This window comes from Motacilla alba, chromosome 27 (genome assembly GCF_015832195.1).
Source record: "Motacilla alba alba isolate MOTALB_02 chromosome 27, Motacilla_alba_V1.0_pri, whole genome shotgun sequence".
Lineage (NCBI taxonomy): Eukaryota > Metazoa > Chordata > Aves > Passeriformes > Motacillidae > Motacilla > Motacilla alba.
In genome coordinates this window covers 4,631,753-4,648,461 of record NC_052042.1, presented here as the reverse complement: position 1 = coordinate 4,648,461, position 16,709 = coordinate 4,631,753, and the positions used below count along the sequence as shown (strand labels likewise).

The 16,709-nt window shown below is 53.7% G+C and overlaps 1 protein-coding gene and 1 non-coding gene across 2 annotated transcripts in view; both read left to right on the top strand.

Annotated features, from left to right (window-relative positions):
* Positions 1-6,673, top strand: part of IGF2BP1 (insulin like growth factor 2 mRNA binding protein 1) — an 8,487-nt gene extending 1,814 nt beyond the window's left edge. The window contains exons 2-12 of the mRNA XM_038162853.1: positions 570-633; positions 1,213-1,482; positions 2,263-2,397; positions 2,744-2,866; positions 3,128-3,263; positions 3,690-3,812; positions 4,331-4,447; positions 5,021-5,095; positions 5,615-5,746; positions 5,825-5,938; positions 6,581-6,673. Of these exons, the coding sequence (XP_038018781.1) occupies positions 570-633; positions 1,213-1,482; positions 2,263-2,397; positions 2,744-2,866; positions 3,128-3,263; positions 3,690-3,812; positions 4,331-4,447; positions 5,021-5,095; positions 5,615-5,746; positions 5,825-5,938; positions 6,581-6,673 (1,382 nt within the window). The remainder of the gene's footprint in view (positions 1-569; positions 634-1,212; positions 1,483-2,262; positions 2,398-2,743; positions 2,867-3,127; positions 3,264-3,689; positions 3,813-4,330; positions 4,448-5,020; positions 5,096-5,614; positions 5,747-5,824; positions 5,939-6,580) is intronic.
* Positions 6,674-16,149: 9,476 nt separating this feature from the next.
* On the top strand, positions 16,150-16,221 carry TRNAQ-UUG. Its single transcript has one exon. It is a non-coding gene; the product is annotated as a tRNA-Gln (tRNA).
* Positions 16,222-16,709: the final 488 nt, after the last annotated feature.

Genomic DNA, 16,709 nt, shown 5'->3' with positions numbered 1-16,709 from the left:
TGGATTTTGGGAATTTCTGCCAGGAATAAAACCTGGGGCTTAGGAATTCTTGCCCCTTTTCAGGGGGAGGAGGGAATAAACATCTGATCCCTGCCTCTTTTCCCAAATTCCCGATTCCTTTTCCCCAGTTCCCGGCTCCTTTTCTCAAATTCCCAATTCCCTTTCCCAAATTTCCAGCCCCATTTCCCTAATCCCTGTCTCTGTTCCCGAATTCCCAATTCTTTTTCCAGAATTCCCAAGTCCTTTTCCCGAATTCCCGGCTCCTTTTCCCTAATCCCTGCCTCTGTTCCCAAATTCCCAATTCCTTTTCCCGAATTCCCGGACCCTTTTCCCAAATGCCTGGCCCCTTTCCCTAATCCCTGCCTCTGTTCCCGAATTCCCGATTCCCTTTCCCGAATTCCCGGCCCCTTTTCCCTGATCCCTGCCTCTTTTCCCCAGTTCCCGATCCCCTTTCCCGAATTCCCGGCCCTTTTCCCTGATCCCTGCCTCTTTTCCCCAATTCCCGATCCCCTTTCCCGAATTCCCGGCCCTTTTCCCTGATCCCTGCCTCTGTTCCCGAATTCCCGCAGTGAACACGGACAGCGAGACCGCCGTGGTGAACGTCACCTACGCCAACCGGGAGCAGACCCGGCAGTGAGTGCCCCTGGGAACCCGGGAATTATCCGGGAATTCGGGAGGGGATGGGAACCAGTCCCGGCGTGGGGATTTCGGGAGAGGGATTTGGCATCTCACTCAATCCCTCAGAGATTTTGGAATCTCTCCCTACACGGGAACGCCGGGGCAGCGTCCCCATGAAACGCTTCCGGCAATTCCCGCCGGGTCGGTGCCGTCCCTTTCCCCTCTTCCCAGAAAACTGATCCTCCAGCAACCCCGGCTCTTTTGGGGCCGTCCTGCTCCCACCCACCCACCCTACGGCAAACCCCGGCTCTTTTGGGGCTGCCCCGCTCCCACCCACCCGTCCTACAGCAAACCCCAATTCTTTTGGGGCTGTCGTGCTCCCACCACCCCAAACCAACCCATCCTCCAGCAAACCCCGGCTCTTTTGGGGCTGTCGTGCTCCCACCACCCCAAAAAACCCCTTGTAAGACAAACCCCGTCTCTCTCGGGGCCGCCCCGCTCCCACCCACCCGTCCTACGGCAAACCCCGTCTCTCTCGGGGCCGCCCCGCTGGCCGCGCCCCGAGCCAGCCCCGCTCCCGGCGCGTCCCCGCAGGGCCATCCTGAAGCTGAACGGGCACCAGCTGGAGAGCCACGCGCTCAAGGTCTCCTACATCCCGGACGAGCAGCCCGAGAACGGGCGGCGCGGCGGGGCCGGGGCGCGCGGCGGGGCCCGGGCGGGCTCCCCGCCGCCCGCGGGGGCTCCCCCGAAGGCGCCGCCCCCGGACGTGCCCCTGCGGCTCCTGGTGCCCACCCAGTTCGTGGGGGCCATCATCGGCAAGGAGGGGGCCACCATCCGCAACATCACCAAGCAGACCCAGTCCAAGTGAGCCCCCGCGGGGCGGGCCGGGGGAGCCGGGGGGAGCCGGGGTGATCCAGGGGTGATCCAGAGGATCTCCAGGGGTTATCCAGGAGTTCTCCAGGAGATCTGCAGGGGTGATCCAGGGGTGATCCAGGGGGTCTCCAGGGGTTCTCCAAGGGTGATCCGGAGGTGATCCAGGGGTAATCCAGGAGTTCTCCTGGAGATCTCCAGAGGGTCTCCAGGGCTTCCCCAGAGGTTCTCCAGGGGATCTCCAGAGGTTCTCCAGGGGATCTCCAAGGGTGATCCAGAGGTTCTCCAGGGGTTCTCCAGAGGTTCTCCAGAGGTTCTCCAGGGGATCTCCAGAGGTTCTCCAGGGGATCTCCAGGGGTTCTCCAGGGATTCTCCAAGGGTGATCCAGGGGTTTTCCAGGGGTGATCCAGAGTTCTGCCAGGGGATCTCCAAGGGTTCTCCAGGGGTTCTCCAGGGGTGATCCAGGGGTGATCCAGGGGTTTTCCAGAGGTTCTCCAGGGGATCTCCAAGGGTTTTCCAGAGATTCTCCAGGGGTTCTCCAAGGGTGATCCAGGGGTTTTCCAGGGGTGATCCAGAGGTTCTCCAGAGGTTCTCCAGGTCTTCTCCAGGGGTGATCCAAAGGTTCTCCAGGGGTTCTCCAGAGGTTCTCCGGGGGTGATCCAGGGGGTCTCCAGAGTTTCTTCAGGGGTTCTACGGAATTCTCCCTCCTCTCGCTGGGATATCCCTTTGGGGGGGCTCCGGGGCCTCTCCCAGCGCCCGTCCCGCGGTTTTTAGGATCGACGTGCACCGGAAGGAGAACGCGGGCGCGGCCGAGAAGGCCATCAGCATCCACTCCACGCCCGAGGGCTGCTCGGCCGCCTGCAGGATGATCCTGGACATCATGCACAAGGAGGCCAAGGACACCAAGACGTGAGAGCCCCACGGATCCCACCCCGGCACTCTCCCGGCCCTGTGCCCCGGGAATCTCGGGTTTGGGGACTCCAGGCCTTGGGTTTGGGCCTCTCTTGGCCCTCTGTGCCAACCCCTCCTTTCCCAGGTTCCTCCTTTTGGGATTTCCCTCCTTTTGGGTTTTCCCCCATTTTGGGTTTTCCCTCCTTTTGGGTTTTCCCTCCTTTCCCGGATTCCACTATCCCTTGTTTTGGGTTTTCCCTCCTTTCCCAGTTCCCATCATCCCTCCTGCTGGGTTTTTCCCTTTTCCCAGCTGCCCTAATCCCTCCTGCGGGGTTTTCCCCCCCGTTCCCATTCCCGTTCCCAGGGCTGACGAGGTCCCCCTGAAGATCCTGGCCCACAACAACTTTGTGGGGCGCCTGATCGGCAAGGAGGGCCGGAACCTCAAGAAGGTGGAGCAGGACACGGAGACCAAGATCACCATTTCCTCGTAAGGACCGGGCAGGAGCTCCTCCCGCGGGGGTGGACGGGGGGAGGAGGAGGAGGAGGAGGAGGAGGAGGAGGAGGATGAGGAGGAGGATGAGGATGGGGATGGGGAGAGAGGTTTTCGTCCCCGAAGTTCTCTCCGGGATCCTTGGTGCTGGGTTTTCTGTGCTCCCCTTTCCCATCCGCTTCGGGGTCCCTTCTCAGCGCTTTGGGGCGCCCTGGGGTGTCCCCGCCCCGGGTGCGTCCCCACGGCCGCTGTCCCCAGGCTGCAGGAGCTGACCCTGTACAACCCCGAGCGCACCATCACGGTCAAGGGCTGTCCCGAGAGCTGCTGCCGCGCCGAGCAGGAGATCATGAAGAAAGTGCGCGAGGCCTACGAGAACGACGTGGCCGCCATGAGCGTGAGTGGGGCCGGCCTGCCGGGGACCCCATAAAACCAGCGCCCCTCATCCCCAGCGTGATCCCCCCTCATCCCTGCTCCCCTTTCTCCTCTCAGTTCAATCCTGACTCATCCCCAATCCCATTCCTCCTCTCAGTTTAATCCCAATCCCCTGATCCCAAATTTGGTTCCCCTCAGTTCAATTCCTTGATCCCAAATTTTGTTCCCTTCAGTTCAATCCCCCTGATCCCAAATTTGGTTCCCTTCAGCTACAATCCCCCCACATCCCATATTTCGTTCCCCTCAGTTCAATCCCTCTGATCCCAAATTTCATTCCCCTCAGTTCAATCCCCTGATCCCAAATTTGGATTCCCTCAGTTCAATCCCTTGATCCCAGATTTGGTTCCCCTCAGTTCGACCCCCCTGATCCCATATTTTGGTCCCTCAGCTGCAGTCCCACCTCATTCCCGGGTTGAACCTGGCCGCCGTCGGGCTCTTCCCGGCCTCCTCCACGGCGGTGCCGCCGCCCCCGAGCGGCGTCTCCGGGGCCGCTCCCTACAGCTCCTTCCTGGTGAGTGACCCCGGTGCCGGGGGGCGTTCCTGTGGAGCCCCCGGGATGGGCAGTGACCCCCAGGACATTCCCATGGAGCCCCCGGGATGGGCAGTGACCCCCGGGACATTCCCATGGAGCCCCCGGGATGGGCAGTGACCCCCAGGACATTCCCAGTGAACCCCCCGGGATGGGCAGTGACCCCCAGGACATTCCCAGTGAACCCCCCGGGATGGGCAGTCACCCCCGGGACATTCCCAGTGAACCCCCCGGGATGGGCAGTGACCCCCAGCAGGTCCCGCTCCCAGCTCAGGGACATGACACTGACCCCAAATGCTGACAGGGACCCCAAAATGCTGACAGTGACCCCAAATGCTGACAGTGACCCCAAATGGTGACAGTGACCCCTAACAGTGGCAGCGACCCTAGCCAATGACTCTGGCCCCGAAATGGTGGCAGTGAGCCCAAGGGGTGACCCTGACCCCGAAACGGTGGCAGTGACCCCAGAGGGTGACCCCGGCCCCGATCCCGCCCCGCAGCCCCCCGAGCAGGAGACCGTGCACGTGTTCATCCCGGCGCAGGCGGTCGGGGCCATCATCGGCAAGAAGGGCCAGCACATCAAGCAGCTCTCGCGCTTCGCCAGCGCCTCCATCAAGGTGGGGAGGGCCCTCGGTGGCCCTCGGGTGGCTCCTGGGTGGCCCTCTGTCCCCAGCTGTCCTGTTTGTCCAGGAAAAGCCCTGGGAAGCCCAAGCAGGGCAGTAGCGCCGTGTCCATCCTGTGTCCGTCCCATGTCCGTCCCACGTCCATCCCGTGTCCATCCATGTTCATCCATCCATGTTCATCCATCCATGTTCATCCATCCATGTCTGTCCCGTGTCCGTCCCGTGTCTGTCCCACGTCCGTCCCGTGTCCATCCATGTTCATCCATCCATGTCTGTCCCGTGTCCGTCCCACGTCCATCCCGTGTCCATCCATGTTCATCCATCCGTGTCCGTCCCGCGTCCGTCCCACGTCCGTCCTGCGTCCATCCCGTGTCCGTCCCGTGTCCATCCATGTTCATCCATCCTGTGTCCGTCCCGTGTCCGTCCCGTGTCCGTCCTGTGTCCGTCCCGTGTCCGTCCCATGTCCACCCCGTGTCCATCCCGTGTCCCTCCTGTGTCCATCCATGTTCATCCATCCCGTGTCCATCCCATGTCCATCCCGTGTCCATCCCGTGTCTCCCGTTGCAGATCGCGCCCCCGGAGACGCCGGACTCCAAGGTGCGCATGGTGGTGATCACCGGCCCGCCCGAGGCGCAGTTCAAGGTTGTCACCACTGTCACCACCTTGGGGACTTCGGGGTGTCCCCGGGAGGGAGGGGAGAGGGTGACCCCAACTGAACCCCAATCCACAGCTGGGGAATTCCAGGATTGGCTTTCCCAGGGGCCAAACAGGTTTGGAATTCCAGAGAACCGGGATTTTATGGGATCCTAAATCCAGGGATGGAGTTCGGGGTGGGACATTCCCGTCTCCCTGCTCCCAGGGCCTGAGTGGGTTTGGAATTCCAGAGAACTGGGATTTTATGGGATCCTAAATCCAGGGATGGAGTTCGGGGTGGGACATTCCCGTCTCCCTGCTCCCAGGGCCTGAGTGGGTTTGGAATTCCAGAGAACCGGGATTTTATGGGATCCCAGATCCATGGACAGAGTTCGGGGTGGGACATTCCCGTCTCCCTGCTCCCAGGGCCTGAGTGGGTTTGGAATTCCAGAGAACCGGGATTTTATGGGATCTCAGATCCATGGACGGAGTTCGGGGTGGGACATTCCCGTCTCCGTCCCTCTCCAGGCGCAGGGCAGGATTTACGGGAAGCTGAAGGAGGAGAACTTCTTCGGGCCCAAGGAGGAGGTGAAGCTGGAGACGCACATCCGCGTGCCGGCCTCGGCCGCCGGCCGCGTCATCGGCAAGGGCGGCAAGACCGTGAGTGGGAACGGGGCCGGAATTCCCGGGAGAGCGGCCGGGACGCTCCGGAGGGCTCATCCCCGCGTGTGCCCGCAGGTGAACGAGCTGCAGAACCTGACGGCGGCCGAGGTGGTGGTGCCGCGGGAGCAGACCCCGGACGAGAACGAGCAGGTCATCGTCAAGATCATCGGGCACTTCTACGCCAGCCAGGTACGGCCCGGGGCGAGCCAGGGGATCCAGGGGGATCCAGGGGGATCCAGGGGTGATCCAGGAGGATCCAGGGGGATCCAGGGGGATCCAGGGGTGATCCAGGGGGGATCCAGGGGTTCTCCAGAGTTCTTCAGGGGTTCTCCAGAGGTCCTCCAGGGGTTCTTCAGGACTTCCCCAGGGGCTCTCCAGAGGTTCTCCAGGACTTCCTCAGAAGTTCCTCAGGGGTCCTCCAGGGGCTCTCCAGGGGTTCTCCAGCGGTTCTTCAGGACTTCCCCAGGGGTTCTCCAGGGGCACTCCAGGGGTCCTCCAGGGGTTCTCCAGAGGTTCTCCAAGGTTTTTCCAGAGGTTCCCCAGGTGTTCTCCAGAGGTCTTCCAGGGGTTCTCCAGGTCTTCCCCAGAGGTTCTCCAAGGTTTTTCCAGAGGTTCCCCAGGGGTTCTCCAGGGTTGTGTTGCTCAGACTGCACATTTTTGGTTGTTATCCCATGAATCCCTTCCGTTATTCCCAGAAAAAACCACGGGGACGGGAGCTGGATTTGGGCGGGAATTCGGAACAAAAGGGGTTCAGCAGGGAAGCTGGGATGGGGCTGGCAGCAGCCGGGGTGGGCTGGCAGCGTTCCATGAGTCCCTGGCTGTCGTTCCCAGATGGCTCAGCGCAAGATCCGGGACATCCTGGCGCAGGTGAAGCAGCAGCACCAGAAGGGCCAGGGCGGCCAGAGCCAATCCCGGAGGAAATAGGGACCCCCCCGGAGCCCAGATCCCGGGAGAACGAGGACACGGCATGGCCAGGCCGGGCTCCGCGTGCCTGGGAATCAGCAACCGCAGGGAGACGGGGATCGGGAATCCGCAGGGATCGGGAATGGACAGGGATCGGGAATCCGCAGGGATCAGGAATCCACAGGGATCAGGAATGGACGGGGATCGGGAATCCGCAGGGATCAGGAATCCACAGGGATCGGGAATGGACGGGGATTGGGAATCTGCAGGGATCAGGAATCCACAGGGATCGGGAATGGACGGGGATTGGAAATCCGCAGGGATCAGGAATCCACAGGGATCGGGAATGGACGGGGATTGGGAATCCGCAGGGATCAGGAATCCACAGGGATCGGGAATGGACGGGGATTGGGAATCCGCAGGGATCAGGAATCCACAGGGATCGGGAATGGACGGGGATTGGGAATCTGCAGGGATCAGGAATGGACAGGGATCGGGAATGGACGGGGATTGGGAATCTGCAGGGATCAGGAATCCACAGGGATCGGGAATGGACGGGGATTGGGAGTGGACAGGGATCGGGAATGGACGGGGATCGGGAATGGATGGGGATTGGGAGTGGACAGGGATCGGGAATGGACGGGGATCGGGAATGGACGGGGATTGGGAATCTGCAGGGATCAGGAATCCACAGGGATCGGGAATCCGCAGGGATCAGGAACGCGCAGGGATCGGAAATGTGCAGGGATCGGGAATGGACGGGGACTGGGAATCACTTCCACAGGAATCGGGAATTTCATCCCCCAGCAGGACTGGGAATTCCATTGGGAATCACATCCCAAAAAACCCCCCATGGAATTCCTCATCTCCCACACCAGAGTTTGGGAATTCTGTGCAGGAGGGATTGGGGGGAGCTGGAAAGAGCAGGAAAATCCCTCAGGAATTCTGAACCCACTTCAGTCTGGGGCTCCTCATTCCCAAACCCCTCCAGCATGGAAAAAATTCCCAAAAAAATTAGAGACGGGGGCTAGAATTAATTTTTTATTTATTTTCCCTCATTTAAGGGGGAAAAAATTCCCCAAATTCCTCATTTCTGCAGGAAAATCCCTGTTCCCAAGAGAGAAAAAGCGGATTTCAGGAATGTCAGCGGGCGCTGATTCCCGGCACTCCGGGGGGGTTGAAAGGATTTGGGATTTTGGGAATATTTTGGGAAGGGTCCGAAGCCGCCGCTCCCCGCCAAGGGCTGGGCTCCAGCAATTCCAGCCCCAAAATCAGGGATTTTTCCAGGGTTTTCCCCCAAAATGGGAAGGGGAGGGCGGAAAATTGGGATGGAATTGGAGGGGAAGGGTGGAGGAAAAGCTGGGAATGATGTCAAGGAAAAAAAAAACGGGAATTTGGGAGAGGAAGGAAAATTTGGGCTGAGTTTGGAGGGACGGGAATGGTGGGAGGAAAAAAAAAGTCAAATTGGGATGAATTTTGAGGGAGAAGGATGGAAGGGTTCCCAAATGAGGTTAAAAAGTGGGAATTTTGGGATAAAAAAATGAAAATGTTGAGGGCCAGGAGTGGCGGGAGGAAAGTTGGGATGAGTGTAAAGATCGGGAATCCGGGACAAACCCGGCCCTGGCGCTTTTGCCGCCGATTGAACGGAGCCCAGCCCTTCCCGGCAGGAATTCGGGGGGAAAAAAATCCTCCAAAAAGCCCTCCTGGAACAGCAGGAAAAGCAGATTTAGGGAAGGGAAGGCGGCAGAGGGAATTCCCTGGAATTCCGCCAATCCAGGGAGAAAAAAAAACCCCCGGGAACGACAAAAAAAAAACCACAAAAAAGCTCAAAAAAAGCTACCTCAGGTGTGATTACCTCAGCTATGGAATATCCTGATTTTTTGGGGTTGTTTTCACTTTATTTTGGGGTTTTTCTCGCTGATATTTTATATAAGAGGTGCTAACGGGGGAGATTTTATTTTTTTAATGAAAAAGAGAAAAAAAAAAGAGAATTTTTTCGGATTTTTTTTTTTTTTTTTTTTTTTTTTTGTGGAAGAATCCCGGGGCGTTCCGGAGAGAACTCCGGGAATTCTGGACCTAGTGGAAAAGATGGCAGCAGCTTCCTCAGTTTTGATATTTTTCGGGAATTTCTGTGCCCTTTCCCAGCCAGCTGAGGAATTTCAGCTCTCAGGCATCGTCGCTCTCCAAAAAAATCCGGGAAAATCCCAAACTGGGTTTTCCCAGCAGGAAAAACTTGAATTTTTTTCTTTTTTTTAAATATATTTTAATTTTTGATTTTTTTTTTTCCCCGGGGATTTCAAAGGGTAAAAACCAAACCCGAACCCGGAGCTGGCTTGAAAGGATTTTTCCAATCAGATCCAGCCAAATCCGTGGATTTTTTGGGAATTTTTCCACTCCTGGGCAGAGTTTTCTATGCAAAGTGGGGTAAAAAAAGGGGTTTTTTGGTGCTGGTTTTATTTTCACACTGTCGGAAGCCATAAAGAGATTTTTCTTTTTCTATATTTGATAGAAAATTCCTAAAGATCCCAGAATCCCAAGGCGATCCCGACCTTCCCGGAATTCCAGGGGGGGTGGTGTCAATCCGTCTTCTCCACTATGGTGCTGTGAAATTAAACATTAAAAAATGTAAAAAAACCCCAAAAAACACAAAAAACCCACAAAAAACCACAAAAAAAATTATTTTAAAAGAGATTTTTTTTTTTGCCTCCGTTTTACCGAGGGGAAAAAAATTAATTAAAGGAAGAAATTAAGTAAAGAAAATTAATTAAGGACTCTAATTAAAGAAAAAAAAGGAAAAAAACCAGATTTTAAAGAAGGGAAAATAATTTTTAAAAAAACTAGGAAAAAAAGGAAAAAAGTAATTTAAAAAAAAAAGGAAAATTTATTTTAAAAAAAAGGAAAAACTAATTTAAAAAAAAAAGAAAAAAAGCTTAAAAATATTAAAAGTAATTTTTTAAAATGGAGGAGGAGGGAGAGAAATTAATTAATGAATTCCTTCGTTACGTGGGAGCCGAATTTTATTCCCTACAAACGCACAGGGAGGAGGGAGAGGAGAATTCCCGACCCGCGCACGGGCAGGGATCGGCCTCTCCTGCTCCAGAGCCTTCACAGGGTGATTGTTCCTGGTGAAATCCCTTTCTTTTTGGTTGAAATCTCCATTTTTCACCATAAAATCCCTTTTTTTTCTGTATGAAATCCATTTCCTTGTGTGAAATCCCAATTTTTCTTGGCAAAATCCCTTTTTTCTTGATGAATCCATTTTTTTCTTGGTGAAATCCCAGTTTTTCTTGACCAAATCCATTTCCTTGTGTGAAATCCCAATTTTTCTTGCCAAAAATCCCTTTTTTCTTGGTGAAATCCCAGTTTTTCTTGACCAAATCCATTTCCTTGTGTGAAATCCCAATTTTTCTTGGCAAAATCCCTTTTTTCTTGACGAAATCCATGTTTTTCTTGGTGAAATCCCAATTTTTCTTGGCCAAATCCTTTTTTTTTCCCCCCTTTTGGTACAATCCCATTTTTTTCCCCTCACTGTTTTGGCCCTGCAGGAAAATCCCAATTCTTGGAGAAATATTCCAAAATAATCCAAACAAAACCAATTTTGGTGCTGTTTCCCCCAACCCCATCACCCCCCGACTTCGCCATCCCGAATATTTGGGATTGGGGAATGTGGGATCCCCCTCTGGGAGCGCCGAGCTTTTATTCCCAAAAAAATTTGGGGTGAAAGGAGCCGGATTTGGGCTCGGCAGCTCCGATCCCTCGGGGGGGGCGTTTTCCCGGTTTTCCTTGGAATTTTTGTCAGGGAAAGACGGTTTAGGAATACTTGAAACTCCCGTTCCCAGCAAATCCCGACCTCGGGATCCCAAATTTTCCCATCCCAGCGCTAAAAACCAGGAACAGCCGTTCCCCAATCCCATCTCTGGGATTTCTGGGAAGATCTGACCTAAAATCCCAAAAAATCAGGGAATCTTTGGTGCTTTTCCCGCCCTTTTCCCATTCCCGGGGCCGTCGGCGCCGTCAGAATTCCGAGGGGGAATTCCCAGAGGGAAATTTCATTTCTATCCAAGAGATTCGTGGGAAGGAAGAGACCATGGAGCATCTCCTGCTTTTGTCTGGAAAATCGGGAAAAGCAGGAAAAGGGGAATGAGATGGATCAGGCTGGGAATGGAAAAAACAGGAAAAATTCCCCCAAAAACAGCAGGAAAACGGGAATGAGAGGGATCCAGACTGGAGCGGAAAACCAGGAAAAATTCCCCAAGACCAGCAGGAAAATGGGAACAACATGGATCCGGACTGGAATGGAAAAATCAGGAAAAATTCCCAGCCCCACAGGACTCCTCATTCTGCTCCCTCTGTGCCAAGAAATTCAGGGAAAAGCGGGATTTAAGGAAAAGCGGAATTCGGGGGAAAGTGGGATTCAGGAAAAGCAGAATTCAGGAAAAGTGGGATTCAGGAAAAGCAGAATTCAGGAAAAGCGGAATTCAGGAAAAGCGGAATTTGGAGGAAAGCAGGATTCAGGGAGAGCGGGATTTAAGGAAAAGCAGAATTCGGGAAAAGCGGAATTCAGGGATGAGCGCTGCCGGCAGCTCCAGGTGGTTTTCATTCCAGTCAGAATAATCTGGGATTGTTTTATTCCTTGGAATTTTTCCCCCCTTCCAGGAACGAGGCAGGATCCTGGAATTCCCTCGTCCATGGAATTAGGAAGGGTTGGGAACGGGGCAAAGGAATTTCGGGATGGGAAAGGAATTGGGGAAGTTGGGAGGAGCAAAAGCCTTTCCTCGTGCAGGGAATGTCCGGATCCCCAGGACTGGGATCAGCAGGTAGAAATTCCCGCCTTGGAACAGCTGGGAAATACCGCTTGGAAAAACTCGGATTTAACGGGATCGGCGCCTCCTTCCGCCGGAAAAATGGGAAAAAAGGGATCCCGAATCCCAGCGGAGTTATCGCCTCTTCCAAGCTCCAAAGCTTTTCTGGAATTCCCTGGATTGGGATGAAGGGCATGGGATGGATTCCTGGGATCCCACCGGAGGGAAAATCCTGAAGGAATATCAGAACAGGAACTCCCTACCTGCTGGATTTTCCGTTTCCACGGAATTCCCAGGGATTTGGGGTCAGGTTGGTTTTTTTAAGGCAGAAAAAAGGAAAAAATCTAAAAAAACGAGGAAAAGGAAAATCTGGAAAAGCTCAGCAGTGCCAGGAAAAAAACGGATTTTCTGAATTCCCAGCTCCAAGGTTTTGGGGTGTTCAGACCCCGAGGAAATCGCTCCGCGATGGGATGTGCTCCAAGACTTTTCCTTAATTTCATTCCTTCAGTTTTCCCTCCCTGTCCCTGCTGCTCCACCCAACTTTTTTTGGGATACTGTGGGAATTTTCCCAGAAAATTCTGGAATTATTTTTTCTTTAGTTTGGATTTGTTTCCTTGCCTTGCTCCCAATTCCCTCTTTTTTTCCTCCTGTCGCCATTTGTTTTGTCCGGATGGAATCTCGGGGATCCCGGGAAATCCCTTCGCTCCCGGGAGGGCAGGGATGGATCCCGACACCCCTGGGAGGCTTTTCCCGGGATTTTGGCCAGGATTCGGTTCTGGATTTGCTCTGGGAATGGCGGTGCCAGAGCTCGGTCGGATTCTTCCACACGGATCGACCTCGGAATGGTTTGGAAAAGCCAATCCAGGCTGGAATTCCCTTGGGAATTCCCGCAGAGAGGAGAACCCCCATTCCCTAACCCAGCTCTTCTCCGAGCTTCGTTTGGATTTTTCCCACGTTTTCTGGCGGATGAGATCCCGGCACCATCCCGAGGCTCTTCCCTCCTGGAACTTTTCCTGGTCTTTTTTTTTTTTTGGAAGCGCTTCCAGCTGGGATCACACACCTGGAACTACCTCAGAGCCGCAGGGATCTTCCCGCTGGAGGCGGAATTTTGGGATCGCTCCGAGGAGGAGGAGCTGTGGGGAAGAGTCTGGAACATTCCAGGAGGGTGGCGGGCTGGGAGAATTCCCGAGAATCCCCTGGAAAAGCCTCCAGCGCCTGCTTGATCCCGGCTCTTCATCCACGGGCCGGAATTCCCAGGGTTTTTTTGTGGGAGAGGAATTCCCAGGAGCTCTTGGAGCCGGGCGGGACGTTCCGCCAAAATCGTGGAATGAGATGGGGGAAAAAAATCATGGGATGAGCCGGGCTGGGATGTTCCACTGGATTTTGGGAATGCTCTGATGGACCCCGGCGGGGTTGGGAAGTTCTTCTGGACCGCGAGGATTTTGGGATGCTCCAGCAGAACGTGTGGAGGATTTCTGGGATGGATTCCGGGACTCCGGCTTTGGGATAGCTTCAGATCCCAGGAGCGGGATGGATGCCTGGATCCCAGGAATGGGATGTATTCCCGGATCCCAGGAGAAGGATGAATTCCCGGATCCCAGGAGAAGGATGAATTCTCGGATCCTAGTAGCGGGATGGCTTTTGGGTTCCTGGGAATGGGATGAATTTTTGGGATCCCAGCACTTTTGGGATGGCTTTGGATCACGGGAGTGGGATGATTTTTGGGGGAGGGAATCTTCAGGGCGGGAAGAGCTGATCCCGAGCAGGGAACGCCTCCTCTCCCACGGCCGATCCTGGGAAATCCACGGGATCCACCGGAACAGGGCGGGAACTCATCCTCAGGAATCCGCGATCGACCCCGAACTCCATCGGCTCCTTGGACGTACACCCGGCTTCACCCGGGATGGAGAATTCCATGGAATTCCAGGAGGAAATCCAACCCTGACCTGTGCCAGAGGCGCCTCTTGGGGTGAATTAAATCCCGGGAAATCCACGGGATCCACCGGAAGCAGGGCGGGAATTCATCCTCAGGAATCCGCGATCGGATCCCATCGGCTCCGGGAACGCGCATCTGGCTTCACTCGGGATCCAGAACTCCACGGAATTCCAGAAAGGAATCCGGCCTTAACCCACGACCCCGCTGCTCCAGATCTGGGATCAGGGGAATCCCGGGAAATGGGAGGGGAGCGGGAGATGATTCCCAGAGTCTGGAACGCACAGCGCCCGCGGAGCCGGGAACAACCCCAGGAACGATCCCGGGAATGATCCCGGGAATGATCCCAGGGAAGATCCCAGGAACCATCCCAGGGATGATCCCAGGAACCATCCCAGGGATGATCCTTGGAACGACCCCGGGAATGATCATAGGAACGATCCCAGGGATGATCCTGGGAATGATCCTGGGAATTATCCTGGGAACAACCCGAGGAATGATCCCAGGAACGATCCCAAGAACAATTCCAGGAATGATCCCAGGAATTATCCTGGAACAACCCCGGGAATGATCCCAGGGATGATCCCGGGAATGATCCCGGAAATGATCCCAAGAACAATTCCGGGAATGATTCCGGGAATGATCCCAGGGACGATCCCGGGAATTATCGTGGAACAACCCCGGGAATGATCCCAGGGATGATCCCGGGAATGATCCCAGGGATGATCCCAGGAACGATCCCAAGAACAATTCCGGGAATGATCCCGGGAATGATCCCGGGAATCCTCATCCACAACCAATCCCGATTTTTTATCTACCTCTTAGCCATAGGTGACTCTAGGTAGGGGCGACTCCCCGGGTGTAGTTTTAGGGAGAAAAGGAAAATTAAATTTAAAAAAAAAATAAAAATTAAAAGTTTAAAAAAAATTTTAAAAGTTTTTAAAAAAAAAAGTTTAAAAAAAAGTAAAAAAAAAAATTAAAATAGAAAAAAAATGTAAAATTTACACTTTTTTTCCAAAGAACATGTTCTTTTTTTTTAAAAAATATAGGATTAAAAAAATAGGATTTATGGGATTGCTTTCCCTCCAGGAAAGTGATTGTTGAGTCCTTGGAAGCACCAGACCTCACCAGCCCCAGATCCGGGCTGGGACTGATTTTATTTTTATTTTTATTTTTATTTTTATTTTTATTTTTATTTTTATTTTTATTTTTATTAATACTCGATTTTCCTTTTTTTTTTCTGTTTTCCTTGGATTTTTCCTCCCTCCCTCTCACCCCTGCAGCCTCCCCGCGGGGCTGGGGGAATCCCAGCTCATAATTTTGGGTTTTTTTTCTATTTTTCCAATGGTTTGGGGTTTTTTTGGGGGGTGATGGCAGCAGGGGGGGAGGGGGGATGGAGCTGGATTTTGGGAGCATCCAAAGGTGCTGCTTTTCCCAGGAAATTTCAGGCTCTTCAGGGGAAAATCGTGATTTCTGGGATGTTGTTTTGCCTCTTTTTTTGAGTTGTTTTCACCTTTTCTCCCCCTCTTACCTCTCCTGATCCACGTCCCTGCCCTGTCCCGGGATTTGGGATGGGTGTGGGCTCCAGTCCTTTTCCAGGGAGGAGGGTTTTCCTTATTTTTTGTATTTTTTTTTGGCCACAAATCGCTTTATTTCCACTGTTTCGCTGTGAAAAAAAATAAAAGAGCAAAAACAGAGAAAGAAGCAAAAAAAAGAAATAAATTAAAGTGTTTGTGTGGATTTGTGGGATCAGGGAAGGGGAAAATTGAGGAATGAGGGGAAATGAGAAAAAAATTCAGGGGAAATTTGAAATGAGAAGGGGGAAAATTGAGGAAAAATGGAGGGGAAATGGGGAAAAATGGGAAAATGAAAGGGGAAGTGGGGAGGAGGAAAAAAGGAAGAGAGGAAAAAATGGGAGGAAGAAAAATAAGAGGGAGAAAATGCAAAAAAAAAAGAAATAGAATGGAAAAAATAAGGGGGAAAGTGAAGTGATAAAGGGAAAAGGGATAAATAAAAGGGGGAAATTGGGGAATAGAGGGAACACGGAATAGAAAAAAGGGAAATAGAGGGAAACCTTTGGAAAACGGGAAAAAATAAAGGGAAAGTAAGAGGGAAAGGGGGAATGGAGGAAAAAAAGGAAAATAAATAAGAACTAGAGGAGAAAATGGAATGAGAAGATGGGAAATTGAGAAATAAAGGGGAAAACGGAGCAGAGGGAAAATAAATGGCGAAAAGTTAAAGGAGAAATGGAAAATTAAAAAAATAAAGGGAAAAGGAGAGGGGGAAGGGAAATAAAGGGAAATGGATAAATAAAATAGGGAAATACGGGGAAATAGAGCGGGAAAAGGAGAAATAAAAGGGGAATAGAGAAAGAATGGGGGAATACAGGGAAAACATCTTAATAAATGGAAAATAAATAAGGTGGGAAATAGAGGAAAACAGAGAAAGCAAGGGGGAGAAATACGGGAGGAATAAAGGCAGAAATAAGTAAACAAAGTCAAAAATGAGTAAAAATGTCAAAAATGAGTTTAAAAAATCCGAAAGTAAAGGTGGAAATCAGCGTGCCGGACACGAGGGTGCCGGCGGCGGAGCTGGGGGCAGGCCCGGCGGGCGGAAGGGCGCCGCTGGCGGGGTTTGAGGAGGTGCGGAGGGCCGGGAATGTTCGGGAATTCCCGGGATTGCCGGGATCCCGGGAACGCCGGGACTATTTCCCGCGGGCGGAGGGATAGGGAGGGCGCGCGGCGCCTCCCAGTACACCCAGCGGTCCCATGGTGTAATGGTTAGCACTCTGGACTTTGAATCCAGCGATCCGAGTTCAAATCTCGGTGGGACCTCGCGTTTCTTTTTGCCTGCCGCCGCCGCCGCCCCGGGGCCGGCGAGGGGAGAGGAAAGGAGCGGAGGAGGCCGAGGGGCGGCGGGGCCGCACCGGGAGCGCCGGGCCCGCACCGGAGCCCGCCGCGCTCCATTTCGTGCGTGGGCACCCGCGCTTCACGGCGCAGGCGCGGCAGAAAGGCGGCCGATGGAAGCCGGAGGGCACTCTCCGTGTTCCACCGCTGATTGGTTGAGCAGAATGTCACTCTGGCAATTCCGTACTTCTATTGGCTGGCTGCGCGCTTCGCCCCGCCTTCCACCGGAGAGGAGCGGAGCCCTCCGGGGAGACTCACTGTCTCCATTTTCTATCGCTGATTATTGGCTGTTCGGTCTGTCACTCTTACAAGCTCTTATTTTTTACTGGCTGAGGGCGCCCTTTGCACCGCCTACTTCTTCAGCAATCGGTATCCCCCGGGGAGTTTCGCTCTCTCCGTTCTGCATCGCTGATTGG